The 13,097-nt window shown below is 39.4% G+C and overlaps 1 protein-coding gene across 3 annotated transcripts; it reads right to left on the reverse strand.

Annotated features, from left to right (window-relative positions):
- On the reverse strand, positions 1-13,058 carry FAM199X (family with sequence similarity 199, X-linked). 3 transcript variants are annotated; one of them, XM_026061011.1, is made up of 7 exons: positions 12,790-13,058; positions 9,858-10,077; positions 7,970-8,119; positions 7,473-7,634; positions 6,020-6,280; positions 4,858-5,033; positions 1-354 (listed from the first exon to the last, which is right to left on the reverse strand). In XM_026061011.1, exons 1-6 carry the CDS (start codon positions 12,975-12,977, stop codon positions 4,863-4,865), a joined length of 1,152 nt encoding a protein of 383 aa, XP_025916796.1. In that variant the 5' UTR covers positions 12,978-13,058; the 3' UTR covers positions 1-354; positions 4,858-4,862. The 3 variants fall into 3 exon arrangements, 2 of the variants coding, with proteins under 2 accessions (XP_025916796.1, XP_025916795.1); XR_003252692.1 differs by lacking the exon at positions 1-354 and adding an exon at positions 5,275-5,560 and having other exon boundaries at positions 4,942-5,033; XM_026061010.1 differs by having other exon boundaries at positions 1-5,033.
- Positions 13,059-13,097: the final 39 nt, after the last annotated feature.

The following is a 13,097-nucleotide window of genomic DNA, read 5'->3' on the forward strand; positions in this document are numbered from 1 at the left end:
TAGTTGATACGTGCTACATTTATTTGATTTATTTGTATTTTCTGCCTAAGCAGCGAGTACACAAGCCCTAGGCATAAACCCCTCCTGTTCTGAACAAGATACCACATAGTTTCATCAGAACATCTTTGCTATGTTGTCAGTTTAATTGCAACCCGTACTTTGATATGCACATGACTATTTTCAAATACAATGAAAGCTTGAAATAAACAGCGTCAGTCACCAGCATTGCAGCTATTGGTAAATCCTTCACAACTTCAGAAAGTCTCTTATAAACATTGTGGAAAGTAGGTACAGAATGTACAGAGGACAGTTTTCTATACAAAAGTGCATTGTAGCATACAATTAACAGAGAACCTGGAGAAAAAAAAAAAGAAAAAGAGAGAAGCCTCAATTTAATCAGTTCCATTCACTCTAATCTACCCATCCAACCTTCCACCTCCTATTTTCCCCCCCAAAAAACCCTAAAAACAAAAAAAGCAAAAAACCAAAACCCACATACACCACAAAATCCCACTTTCTCCTTGCTTTGGTTATGAACTATATTCAAGGCTTCAACATTACATTTTTCCTTTGTATTTAAGAATTTATTTGCAATTTGGAAATGTTTTAAAGTTTGCCAGATAAGAGAGAAATGCAGCTATGATTAATGAGACTTAATAGTCAAAACAGACAAGCTTTGAATTTCACTAACATTTGCACTTGGTATATTAATAAGTAATCCTTGCAATCCTTAAGTGGAAAACTGCATGTTGACCAGATATTTTCTGCACCCAAGAACTGCAAGAACAGTAAACTCAAGAACATTAAACCAATAAATCTAACAATATTGGCCATGAAAGTCTGGCTTATGAAAAGTGAACTTCAAGAGCACCCCCAAAACAGTCAGGTTATCAATATTTATAGAGCAAGGTGTCAAATGATTTCAAAGCTCATGGAGTCTTAGGAAAAAGTAATGGCCTCAGGCCATTTAGCTTAGATGAACAGTAAATATTGCCATTTTTATATGCTTCTCTAATATGCACTCTGATGTAAATGCATATGAATAAATTCAAGCAGCTTTTTCCCCCAGAGAGTAATCTTCACAGGTTTCAAACCACAATATAAGAACTAAATGTTAAATCCAGRCAAGCCTTGCAAGACTTTGCTTGCTCTTCTCAGTAAGCATCCCATGCCAAACGTACTATAACCATCCTTTAATCAGTTTCCCATATAAAGAAAAATGGTTAATGTCTTAACAGAGACAAAGGGTTTTCAAGTTAGACACACACACAAAAATTAAACAGGTCTGTCAGGCAGATAGTTTTCTTCCTCATATTTAAAATCGTATTAAAAAGAATCTTCTCTATTGTTTACAGTCCTCTTGCAATCAGACTTTCAGTGCTCCTTCTAAGCCTTTTTAGAGAAAAAATTACCATGGAAGCAAACAGTTAATGTTACAGAGTGTAAACCAATTACATTCATATTAGTGGGTTCAAAGCACCTGGATACATAGCTTCAGTACCATGGAGCCACACAACTACTAGCTTTTTGTTTGTCTCTATTTTATTTCTAAGCTTGACATTTCCATCAGTGAAAAAGCAGAGATTTGATTCCCTTTTAAAAAGCACTGCAAAGAACTCAGAATTGCAGTTAAATCGTATTTTGCTGCTTTGGCTGTTGGCCACTGCTGCTGCTTTGTTTTACAGGAGGCTATCTAGAACTTGTTGGGTTCAGATAGCTACAGAATGACAACAGGCTGCTAAAACTAACTGCTAGGCTGATGCCACGGGTATCCGGCACAGAGTGTGAGCAACCAGCCCATTGCAAGGAAAAGCCCCAGCATCTGACAAAAACACCTGGCGGGGGGGGRGGGGGGGTTGTCACTAGAAATATGAAGGATCTGATATACTATTGAGCACTGTAGAAAGTAAGGATGCAACCACTCTGGAAGACCACAGCTACTTCAGGTCTGATTTTCTGAGATGCCAAGTACTTGGCAAAGACAACRTTCAGGCAGGCAAGAACAGAAAGATCGTCCACATTCTGATCAGAACTTCCACAGTTTTGTATTCTCAAGCTATAAACCTCCTGCAAYTCGGAGACTACAAAGCTGTAAGTGTTAACACAGTCCTCCTGGAAATCCACTTTTTTTCTCCTTTGAACTGTTACAAATGACAGAAGTACCCAGCTGGAGATGAGCTACCACTATTAGCTACTGTGGCACCCAGGACTTTTCCATCCAATACAATAACCAGTAATTGGAACCACCTAATCATTTGGATTAATTACCTGTTCACACCAATATCAGGATAACTACTATCCCTCCCTCATTTCATATTCCCTGGAAGCTGGTAGATAGGTGACCAGAAAGAGCTGTACCTCTTCAAAAAGAGGGGTCTCAACAAAGCCAGAGGGATTTTAAACTCAGAAGAAMTGCTGATACAGAATAAAGCGACACTTCCGCAGCCCACCACCCTGAGGTATCGCACCCTTCTTACAACTCATTTCAGAGTTTCAGTGCTCCACAGTATCAAGCATGCTTTTTTTTTTTTTGGGGGGGGGGGGGGGAGAGAGATTCATATTTCAAAATCACTGCAGAAAATAAAGGTTTTACTGAACTGTAACAGTGCAAAGACAGTGAAATGTTTCATGATGAATTCCTCCATAACTGCCATGCTAAGTTGTGCAAGAGTTCAACAACTGGACCCTGAAACTAGCCAAATTGACAGCAATACAATTTTTTTCCTCCAAGACTCTAAAAAATAAACTCCACATTTAAGTCAATCTACATTCTCAGGAATTTGTTCACTGTTAAGAAGTTTTTAATACCGTTTCTACAGGTAACGGTCACTTCTGGTTAGTGACCAAGTGACCGTCAATATGGGATAGTATTTTAAACTCACATACTACCTATTATTTAGTTTTTAAGTGGTCACTGGCCAAGTCTGAGTACCTGTGGTCTAGCGGCAGTGAGAGTGTTCAAATTTACATATACTATTTTGTCCGTGGACCTCATTAATTTCTTTATCGAAGCCCTTTCTGAGGCTATAGTTTAAATATTTTACTGTTCAGATTATTCAGAGGCTACATAGAATATCACCTCCAAAACACACACACACACACACACACACACACACTCCAGCCGTCTCGGAAGTCTCATGCATCCTGCAACAGTGTACGAGTGGTTCTCAATCGGCAGTTTGTACTTAGAACTGCATGCCCGTATCTCGATAGTAAGGTAGTCCTAGGTAGTCCTGCAAGTGCTACAGTTAGATTCATTATCTCCTACAAATACATTAGTTTTCACTTTTGGTCTTATTCTGATGTACAATCTCAAATGCATTATCGTTAGCATTTCACCACTCGCAGAATACCGTTTCTCCCCAACTTAGTTTTACAGCTTGCCAAGACTGAAATTTAAACAAGCCCACTAAAATGGCACCATCATGGCTAATAAGCGTGAGCAGGACTTACAAAATGGACGTGAGTAGTCCCACACCTATATAAAGTCAATCACGCAATTCATGCAAAACAGGATTGGCCTACATCCTGCATTTGTAAGTACCTGCGGCCCCAAACTGCTGAACTCCTTACTTCACAAGAGTGAAATGAAAGTAATGAAGCACCAATATAATAAACAGTCACCTAAATCCAAGTCTAGAAAATATTTTTGTAACCCTTTGAATTTTGCACTGAAATTCAGAAGCATCGATTTTACTGGGGTGGGGGGAGAGGAGGAATCCTGTAGCAAGTAGTTCCAAGATAAAGACAGAAGTCACTTTACAGATTAACAGGACTAGTAAACAGGGTAAAAACTCTTTATCTCCCTACCTGAAAGGCCCAAGTTTGCCTCATTTTCTTAACAAGAGATATTCCAAAAGCAGAGTTCTGGAACATTTTAGCAATGATGTAACAACCAACAAAGAAAACCTATACTCTGCTAGGTGGTAAAGTGACTTAACATATAATTAAAAAACACAGCTGCATTAATTAAGTTCTCTTGCCAGCAAAATGAATATATTTAGATATACTTCTGGGTTTAAAAAAAAAAGGCAAAGTTGTTTGCACTTTTTTTTTTTCAGTAGCATTTAACTATTGCAAATAGTGTCCTAGACAATTTAATTGAAGATTAGTATACTTCTAATGCATAAAGATGTTTTTATTTGAATCTCTTAATAGCAATACTAGGGATGTGCTGGTTAACTATTAGTAACAATCAGACTATAAGATATTGAGCAGCAAAATAACTTTTTAAATACTAAGTTTGCAAGGGTTTTTTTTAATTGTAAATGCTTCCTAAAGAACTATATTACTAAGTATCATCTGTATTACACATTCTCTACATTAGAAGTCCTGCTTCTTGTTTTCTGCACAATCACAACTTCTGGAAAGGAGATTTATCACAGTGTGTTGATTTTGTATGATCTGAGAGCAAGATCAAAGAAAACCCTATATAATTAAAGACTTGTTTCTCATGCTAAACAGCCTTCCCGATAACAAACAAAGAAGAGACAGAATAAGCCAAGTGTAACATTAACTAGGAAAAAAAAATCTGAAGCATACTACTGCATGCTTAGTGTCATCCAAAAGCATCCCTAGACTGATTTCTTTAGGTAAGTAGCATATTAGCCAAATTCATTTCTCCTTAAAATAGTATCTATTCAGCAGCTTTTCAGAAATCAATGAAGTTTCTGAAGTATCTGTTGCAAAATTAGCCTCAAAGTTCAAGTTACTCAACACTTAAAACGTCTTACCAAAGTTACAGTTGAGAAAGGATCTGGTTTATATTGTTAACACTAATCAAAATTTGGTCAAGAAATATATGTAAACAATAAGGATAATACATTTAAGGCTTAGAAAGAACACTGATAAATTCACCCCTGTCACATTAAAACATCCACATCTCCTTCATGGTCCTCCTCAGTCACTTTTAAAGATAGCACTTCTTCATTAAGAAATAATCCGCTCAGTCTTTCCTTACGAGCCTGTCTTTGTTCTTTCAGCTGTCTCTTGCGTAAAGCCTTTTGCTGTAGTTTCCGTTGCTTAGAACGTTTCTGTCAAAATAGAGACAAGACAAAAAATAAGATTTTGGTCTGTAGATTAGAAATTGCTTTTTAAACCAAAAAACATACATTAACTTCKTAATTAAGATCTGCTCTGAAAAACAACTGAAATGAGTTCTCAGAGGTGGTACAAGCATTCATCCAAAATCATATTTGGTACTAAAGTAAATAAGCTTATTATAACTTGAATCAGCTTTGACTGCATTAGATGAGTATATAAGTTCTGTTCTACCTTGCAGATCAAGACCGTTCACCATGTCTCAGTTATATGGCACAACATCATCCTATTATGTTGCATAGCTGAGTCTTTGATCAGAGAATCTTTATTACAGAAGAAGAGTTACAATCCTACAATAAGAGATCGAACCAAAGTCCAACTTGGGATGCTGAAGAGCAAGCAGGAACTGTTCCTCTCCTCCACACTTGAAATTATGGAGACAGGACAAGTGCCACAGTACCACTTTTATTGAATTATGCTTCAGTATGTCCCTCCTCACCAAGTAATCTCATGAGACATGCTGGAAGAGTAAATTGAAGAAGATTCACAAAGCCTAATGAAACTTCTAGTCAAAAATACCAAGAGAGTCTCTACTATCCAGAAATTATGTCTAGATGAGATTTATTAATCTTGAATAAGTTTTATTGATAAAACTGCATGTTCATTCAACGAATGAGATTAGATTCATCAGCCCTTCAAGCACTCACCTTATTCACAACAACCAAAAGCAATCAGAAGACCTACCACATACAAACATCAACAGACTTTCACTTACAGGAGAAATGATGAGAAGAACAAAAGTTTAGATTCCTTATGGTCATGTCAGAGAAAGCAGTCAACACTGATTTARCTAGATAATTTCAGCAGATCCACAGTTACTAATCACACTCCTTCAGTACAAGTATCCCAATCAAGATCACATAAGCGACTTCAACAAGTTACACAGGTTAATACACATGCACATGATTAGAAACTTTACTTTTGAATCCCGGATTCTTTCTGCAGCACTTGTGGACAAGTTACTATCACTGTGCGCTCGACTCATGTTGGCACTCGAGTTCGAAGCAGAGTTGCCAACACTAGAACCGCTGCTGCTTGCAGAGCTGACCATGCTCGCGCTGCTGCTGCTGGCACTGGCACCGCTCACACCACTGGTACTTGCACAGCTGTAGCTACTCCTCTTCCAGCTTTCCCTGGCAGATCGTTGTCGAGGTCCATGTTCCTTGATATAGTTTCTCACCTTCAGGACAGAGGCAGCAGAATTACTAAAGCCTGATAAATACCATATGGGGATACTCTGTTTCATGGTAAAATACAGTTCACCTATTAATAACAATCAAGTTCTTGGATTAGTTCAGTTAACTAATGAACTAACTTTTTAAACATTTTGCTGTGGCCAGCTAAATCCCAAACCATCTGACAACCATCAAGAGGACTACTGGCTTAACACCTTCAATATTAACTTAAATACAAAAAGGAAGAAAACTAAGCAGCAGGGTTTTGTGTGGGAGTGGGAGGGTCCCCCTTCCCCCCGCTCCCAGTTTTCTCCTAGGTAACAATAAGTTATAACATCACCAAACAGGAACATCAGTCGATTTCAACTGAATTAAATTATTTAGTCACAATATTAAGAACCTTTATTTTGCTAGGTATACACAAACAAAAGTGGCCATAGGGAAAGCAGTACGTTTCTACTTTAAGATGATACTTATAAACTGCATGAAATATGAAATTGGCCAAGTCCATAAAAGCAGTAAATGTTTGCCATTTTCAATCTTTGCTGTTATCATATTCACAAAAAATAAAGAAATGCAGAGGAGTTCAGCCTGTCTGGATTCTGTATGCTGTCTTTCCCCAACAACGCATCACAACTTAATGAAAACTAAGACGACAACAGCATATCTACAACACCAAGCAGTTACAAAATCCTTCTCTGTTACAAAATGGAAATTATAACATCTTTAAATGCATTGTTTTATATCCCTTATGTGAAGTTCATGGTCTCCCCCCCCACCCCCAACAAATTCCAATCCACTGCAGTTTTAAACTCTAGTTTACATTCAGTGAGCAAATTAAAACCCTGAACCAGCTGTTGCTTATGAAGGGGATTAAATTCAGTTATAAGTAGTATTGGTCCCAGAGCATAACTCATTACGCCAGCATTTCAAAACCAACTGCTAGACTTCTAACACTTATTGAGATTAAATAATCAAGTCTTTCATATAAAGCTCCAATATCTACAATAGGCTTTTGAACTCTAGTCTTCTCCTTGACAATATCATAGCTTGTGCTCTACTGTATCTACTTGTATCTAGTGATTATGAAAAAAATTGATCATGATCCTGTAAAAGAGTTTGCAAGACACAACAGATGCTGGGGGGGGGGGGAGAAAGAAAACCCACCCAGAGGCATACATACAAATCTTAAGGTACCTGTTTCAGTTTTTCATCTGTGAGACAGTTCAATTCAATAATGAATTCACTATCTGTAGGTGATATCTGAGCAGTAGGATCAATAATTTTAATAATGTCAAGTTGCTCTCGAAGGCCCATCTCCGTACTGACTTTACGACTCAAATATTCAATATATTCAACCTAGGATCCAGAGAAAGGCAGGTCATTTTTAAAGCAATATTGATTCTAAAAGAATAAYGAAAGGAAGGAACCAGCAGAGCAGAATGTTCAAATATTACACTTCCTATGATTCTTGCCTCATTTCTGAGCATCTTCAAACTCAGGGTGGAAAAGTACATGTTAAACTGCCTATTATAGAGGCAACAGACAAGAAAATTCAGTTTCAAAAAAAAAATCAAGTACTACTGTATAGGGCTTCATTTAAGTCTACAGCAACCATTATGTCTTAAGATGCAGTGCTAATTAAAAATTCTTCCGTATCTTACAGTTCTCGCATAGGAAAAAGACAGTTTCACCTGTTCATCATTTGTCATTGCACTCCATGGAAGTTCATCAAGATTCCTATGCTTGTTTTTCTTTTTTGGAAGCAGACAAGGAGAGCTTGGAATACTAGGTATAACATCAGAAAGTACATCACTCCCACTTGTAATGTCGCTGCCAGGCAACTTGTAACATGCAAGAGAAACGGAACAAAGCCTGAGAATACGGTAGGCACGTTTAAAGTCATTCCAACACTATTAACAATTCAAAACGTACTGTCAAATTAGCAGAGCATCGGTTATCTACGCACGCTGTCAAACTTCTTAATAATKACTCATAACCCTGCAGGACTTGTTTTAATCTTACAACAATTTGTAGAATCAATGTACAGCAAACTCAAACCATACTTTCTATACTTACCAATTCTCTAAAATTTGCATTCAAGGAAACAACAGAAAAATGTAGCATTTTACCACTTCCCTTCTCCATGAGGGGTGTAAATTGTCCATTACAAATAAATATAAACCTCCCTTTCTAAAACATAATTGTAGTTTAAGCAAGATCATTTTTAAAGTAGGTTTCTAATTTACACCACATCCAGTAATTGCACAAGACAATTGAATTAAATCACCATCATTTTCCTGGAAGCAACTGCAGAACTTGAGCTTCATTTACACAAGCAACACGTAATTTAGGAATGCACCTCCAGTTAAAGTGACAGCTGGATTACTCATGCTCAGAGTCTGCCAGATAACACCGTAAAAAAGCTATGAAAAAGTCTTTCTAAAATTCTGCAAGTCCAATCAAGTACATCTCTTAGTAACAAATGCTTGCTAAAAAAAAAAAAAAAAAAAATCTAGTTACTAATCAAAAATGTCAGCTAACCAAGACGTGGGAAATTGCTTCTTTTCAAAATAATCCCACAGTTTATCAGGCAATTAAGATTTCACAACTCAGTGAAGCACTGAATCATTGGGATCCAATATGAGTTGTTTCTACAGACTGCACTATATAAATGCACTTGTAACTTCTTTGGTACAATGTACATACAGAGACTAGGAGTTAGACTAAAACAGTAAGAAATTCAGAGCTAATTTCAGTCCATATTATCTTAAATTCATTTGCATTTTCTCTACAGCAGGATTCATACTTTCTTGAAATCGGTGTTTTCAGTCTTTRAGACCACATTTAGAAGACTGCACATCCATGCCTTCACGACAAGTTTTGAAAGCATCTTTCAGTATATCCTGAAGCACCACATTTCCTATTTCAAAGTCATATATATGTTGACATTTGGTCAAAGAGTATAATAAAAAAAAAAAAAAATGCATATCTCAACTGAAATACTGCTGTACAAAGAAGAAAACCACAAACTAGAGATACCTGACCAGGACTGCACATAATACAGACCAGGCAGAAAGCAGCGCAAGATTCACTTTCATGCTTTTCCCATCCTGGGGAGACACAAAGTGAGCTCTGTACTCTCACTGGCACAGAAGGGAGATGGATATTGGCTATGGCAAGAGCTTCTATGCTTTATTTACTGTCAGCTCCATTCCAAAGAAAATTCAGTATCGCTAAATCACTGGAATCAGACATCTATAACCACACTTCATTAGTGGTGCAGATCCCTAATACACAGGATCTAAGCTCATGGCTACAAGATACACATTAGTCACTAAAACCATGAAGCCATAATGCGTAATGACCCCTCTCCAAGAAACTGAACTTACTCCCTACTGCAGACCAAGAACTCTAGAACAAAACAGAACAAAATATTTTCTTTATCATTGAAGTTTCAGGTATCTGCCCTTAGGTTTCAGCACCTATCAAGAAACAAGTGCTAAGGATTTTTCAATTAAAACGAAACTCAGCATTTAATAGTCTCTCCAAAATTTTATCTTTGCAATGGAATTCATTTACCTGCCATTCAAACTCGCTGTCTGACCAGTCCCAGTACGTGCTGATAGAGGAAGAGACATCACTGCAGACACTACCTTCGGGGAACAGGTCAAAAGAGGTGAACTCCTGGTCGTCCAGTAAGGAGTAACAGTCATCTTGATCACCAACTGAGACCGATGAGAACAGCTCCTCACTGCACTCCGAGCTGGCTACACTTGTTCCACAAGAAGTCAAGTTCCACCTGCCGAACAAGCCATAACAACAGAAATCAGCAAACATACTGACACCGTTTGTCCTGAAAAATGCTTATTTCTAAATCTCCAAGTTATCCCCACTTCACTTGTCAACAATTTTATACGTGGATTTTGTTGAAATAAGTTATATTCATGCAATTGGAAGTATTCTAATATTTTTGAAAAGGTCCATAAGTAAAGCTAAAGGAAATTTGACATTAAAAATGCCCAAGCAAAAATCCATACATAGTTAGTATATCCACACCTTTATCTTAATATATTAAGATCTTCCACCCTAGGGCCATAGTTCCTGTAGCATGTAAATTGTTTTTTAAATATATTAAACCAAAAAAGAAAAAAACCCACACAGTTTCCCATACATTAGGATTGTTTAACTTTATATTAAAATAAATAAATAAATAAATTGAAATGAGCAAAACTATGAAGTAAATCAATTGGGCTTCTGGACGGTATAATACTTGCTAATCCAAACAGCAGTCAAAGAGCAATTCTTGAATGACAATCCCACGCAAAATTAATACTTAGACAAACATGGCATGGATATATCCAAGGCTCCATTATTTGCTATTTTTAACTCTGACTGCAAAGAATATTGGACAGGCCTTTGGGATGGAACAGTGCCAGATGGAAAACTGACCCATGTGAAAGCCCTACTAGGTCAAAGCAAAAAACTTTTTCCTCATAATTTCATGTAGGAGCTAGTTAATGCTGTTGCTGAAGGAAAGAATTTGAGGACTCAGACTTCACAGAACAGGTTTTCACTCAATGACAGTATGTCAGAATTTAAAGAGCTCATGAAACCAGTCTCCATATCTGGATTTGTTTTACATATTGGTGAAAAGTAGGTCGAGACAATTATGATTCAGCACAGCCTGCAATATGGTCAATTCAAAACAATCTGAAGAGGGCTTTGCAAATTCACCATACAAACCCATACAATCAATTCCTATTCCAGCAGTCTATCCGCTGTCATCTGGCTAACTAGAAAAAACATTTCCCCATTCCACGTGCACAAGCTGAACAATGCCATTATCCAGAAAGACTGGTACTCAGCTTTGTTATTTAAACTGCATACCTGGCTGGCTATATAAATAATACATTTTAGCGATGCGCTCTCTTCCATGCCTATTTGGCCAGCAGTGAGTTTATGCAACATTAAAGACGACATTTCAAAGACATTTCTCTTTGCAGCTTCCGGAGTTCCTGCTCTCCCTTTTGACATCCATTATCCACGTGCTTTTGGGGGCTGGGCAATCAATCAGTAGTAGAACATGGAAGTGGTGACGTAGCATGCACTTGGACATTAGTACGGTTTCAGTATTATGAAATACTGATGAAAGGAAAGATAGAATGGACAAAGTTTTGGAACCTGTCAAAACACAGGATGTGGTACAGAGCTCCATCACCACGCAGCTGCGCACAGACACCCCACGTGTGTAACATCACTGCAGTCACAGGCAGTCAGCCCTCATTCACAGTGGAGCTTGCTGCCGCCACTGGGATGAACTGGGTTCACCAAAGTGGGAACTATATTACAATTACCTGAGCCTTCGAAAATAGAAAGCCTTCGCAAATACCACAGGTAAAGCAGCACACTTGCAATGGTTTAATCAGTGCAAGACAGGGCACGTCCTTGCCCAAAGAAGTGAAATACCTAGTTAAGAACCCTTCGGTGCCTGGGTTTGTAAAACGAACAAGCTTGGGTGACCCAGAAGTGAAAGGCAACATAAGGAGAAACCTGCAAAGCGAGTTAAAGGCAGATTTGGCCAGTATCACACATCTGTATTATGGATTTGCTAGAAGTACTGAATATCTTACTGTTCATTTTACATGTGAGTCTCCTGATACAAGAACCCAAAGCCCAAATACGCATTGTATTTAATCAATACTTTTTGTGTTGAACCATTTAAGAATCTGCAATTAAGAGCTTGCCCTTGTAAACAACATTTTTAAAGTGTAATTTTCATATAGTTTCATAAAAATTCAGTTGCGAGGTTGCCTTATTATTCAACTATACATTGTGGTGTACTAGAAGCACAACCAATCAACAAAAATATTTTGTGACTCTGGAGCAGAAACAGAAAGCATCCCACATACACATATTCAAAGCTGGAATTTCATAAATGGATCTCAAAAAAGCTACTGATATATACAAATTTAATTCTATACATTAATAGATGCAGGATTAGGTTCCTGGGTAAGCAAAACGGTTTGGGCTTGATTCCATACGCACAGCTAGCATTTCTTTGCAGCACTGCATTCGAATTTCTAGAATAAAGATTTTCTACAAATTACAGGCTGCCCAAGCCACCTTTAATTAGTAGTAAGGGACGGAAACGTCTCTGCAGGAGTCGGTGCAGTCACGGCGCCGCCTGACTCATCCCGAGCCGCAGCAGCTTCGCTCCGTTTCCATCCGCACCAAAAGCGCTTTTAGTTACCCGAAACACGCGACGCTCCGTGACCCCCCGCAGCGCTCAGAGCCGTGCTCTAGGCGGCCCGGCAAGGCGTAAATACACCTTAAGAAGGACAGAGCGGGGCCCGCAGGGGCCAGGCCGCACCGCATCGCGCCCCCGCTCCGCGGCGGCCGCGAGGGCGCTGCCTCGGGCAGGTAGAGCATCAGCCGCCTCCGAGGGGCGGGCGGGCGAGCGAGCGAGCGAGCGAGGGAGCCGGCCCCGCCGCGGCCCCCCGGCGCCGCAGACCTGTTGGAGTGGAAGCGGTGCAGCGGGTCGGTGCGGTGGCACGACGAGAGCTGGCAGCCGAAGTCGCTCACGTCCAGGCAGCCCTCCTCGCTGAGGCTCAGGCTGCCGCCGCGCGGCGCGTGCTGGTGCGACAGCAGCGGGCACGGCTCGTCGGGGGCCAGGAACTTCTCGTACAACTCCTCGGTCATGGCGGCGGCAGGGAGCGCCTCACGCGCGCGGCAGCCGAGCCACARGCGCCGCCGCCATCAGCGCCGCGCCGGCCCCAGGATTTACCTCAGCCGCCGCTGCCCGCGCGCCGGGCGCCTTCC

Source organism: Apteryx rowi, unplaced genomic scaffold, assembly GCF_003343035.1.
Source record: "Apteryx rowi isolate R43461 unplaced genomic scaffold, aptRow1 scaffold_174, whole genome shotgun sequence".
Lineage (NCBI taxonomy): Eukaryota > Metazoa > Chordata > Aves > Apterygiformes > Apterygidae > Apteryx > Apteryx rowi.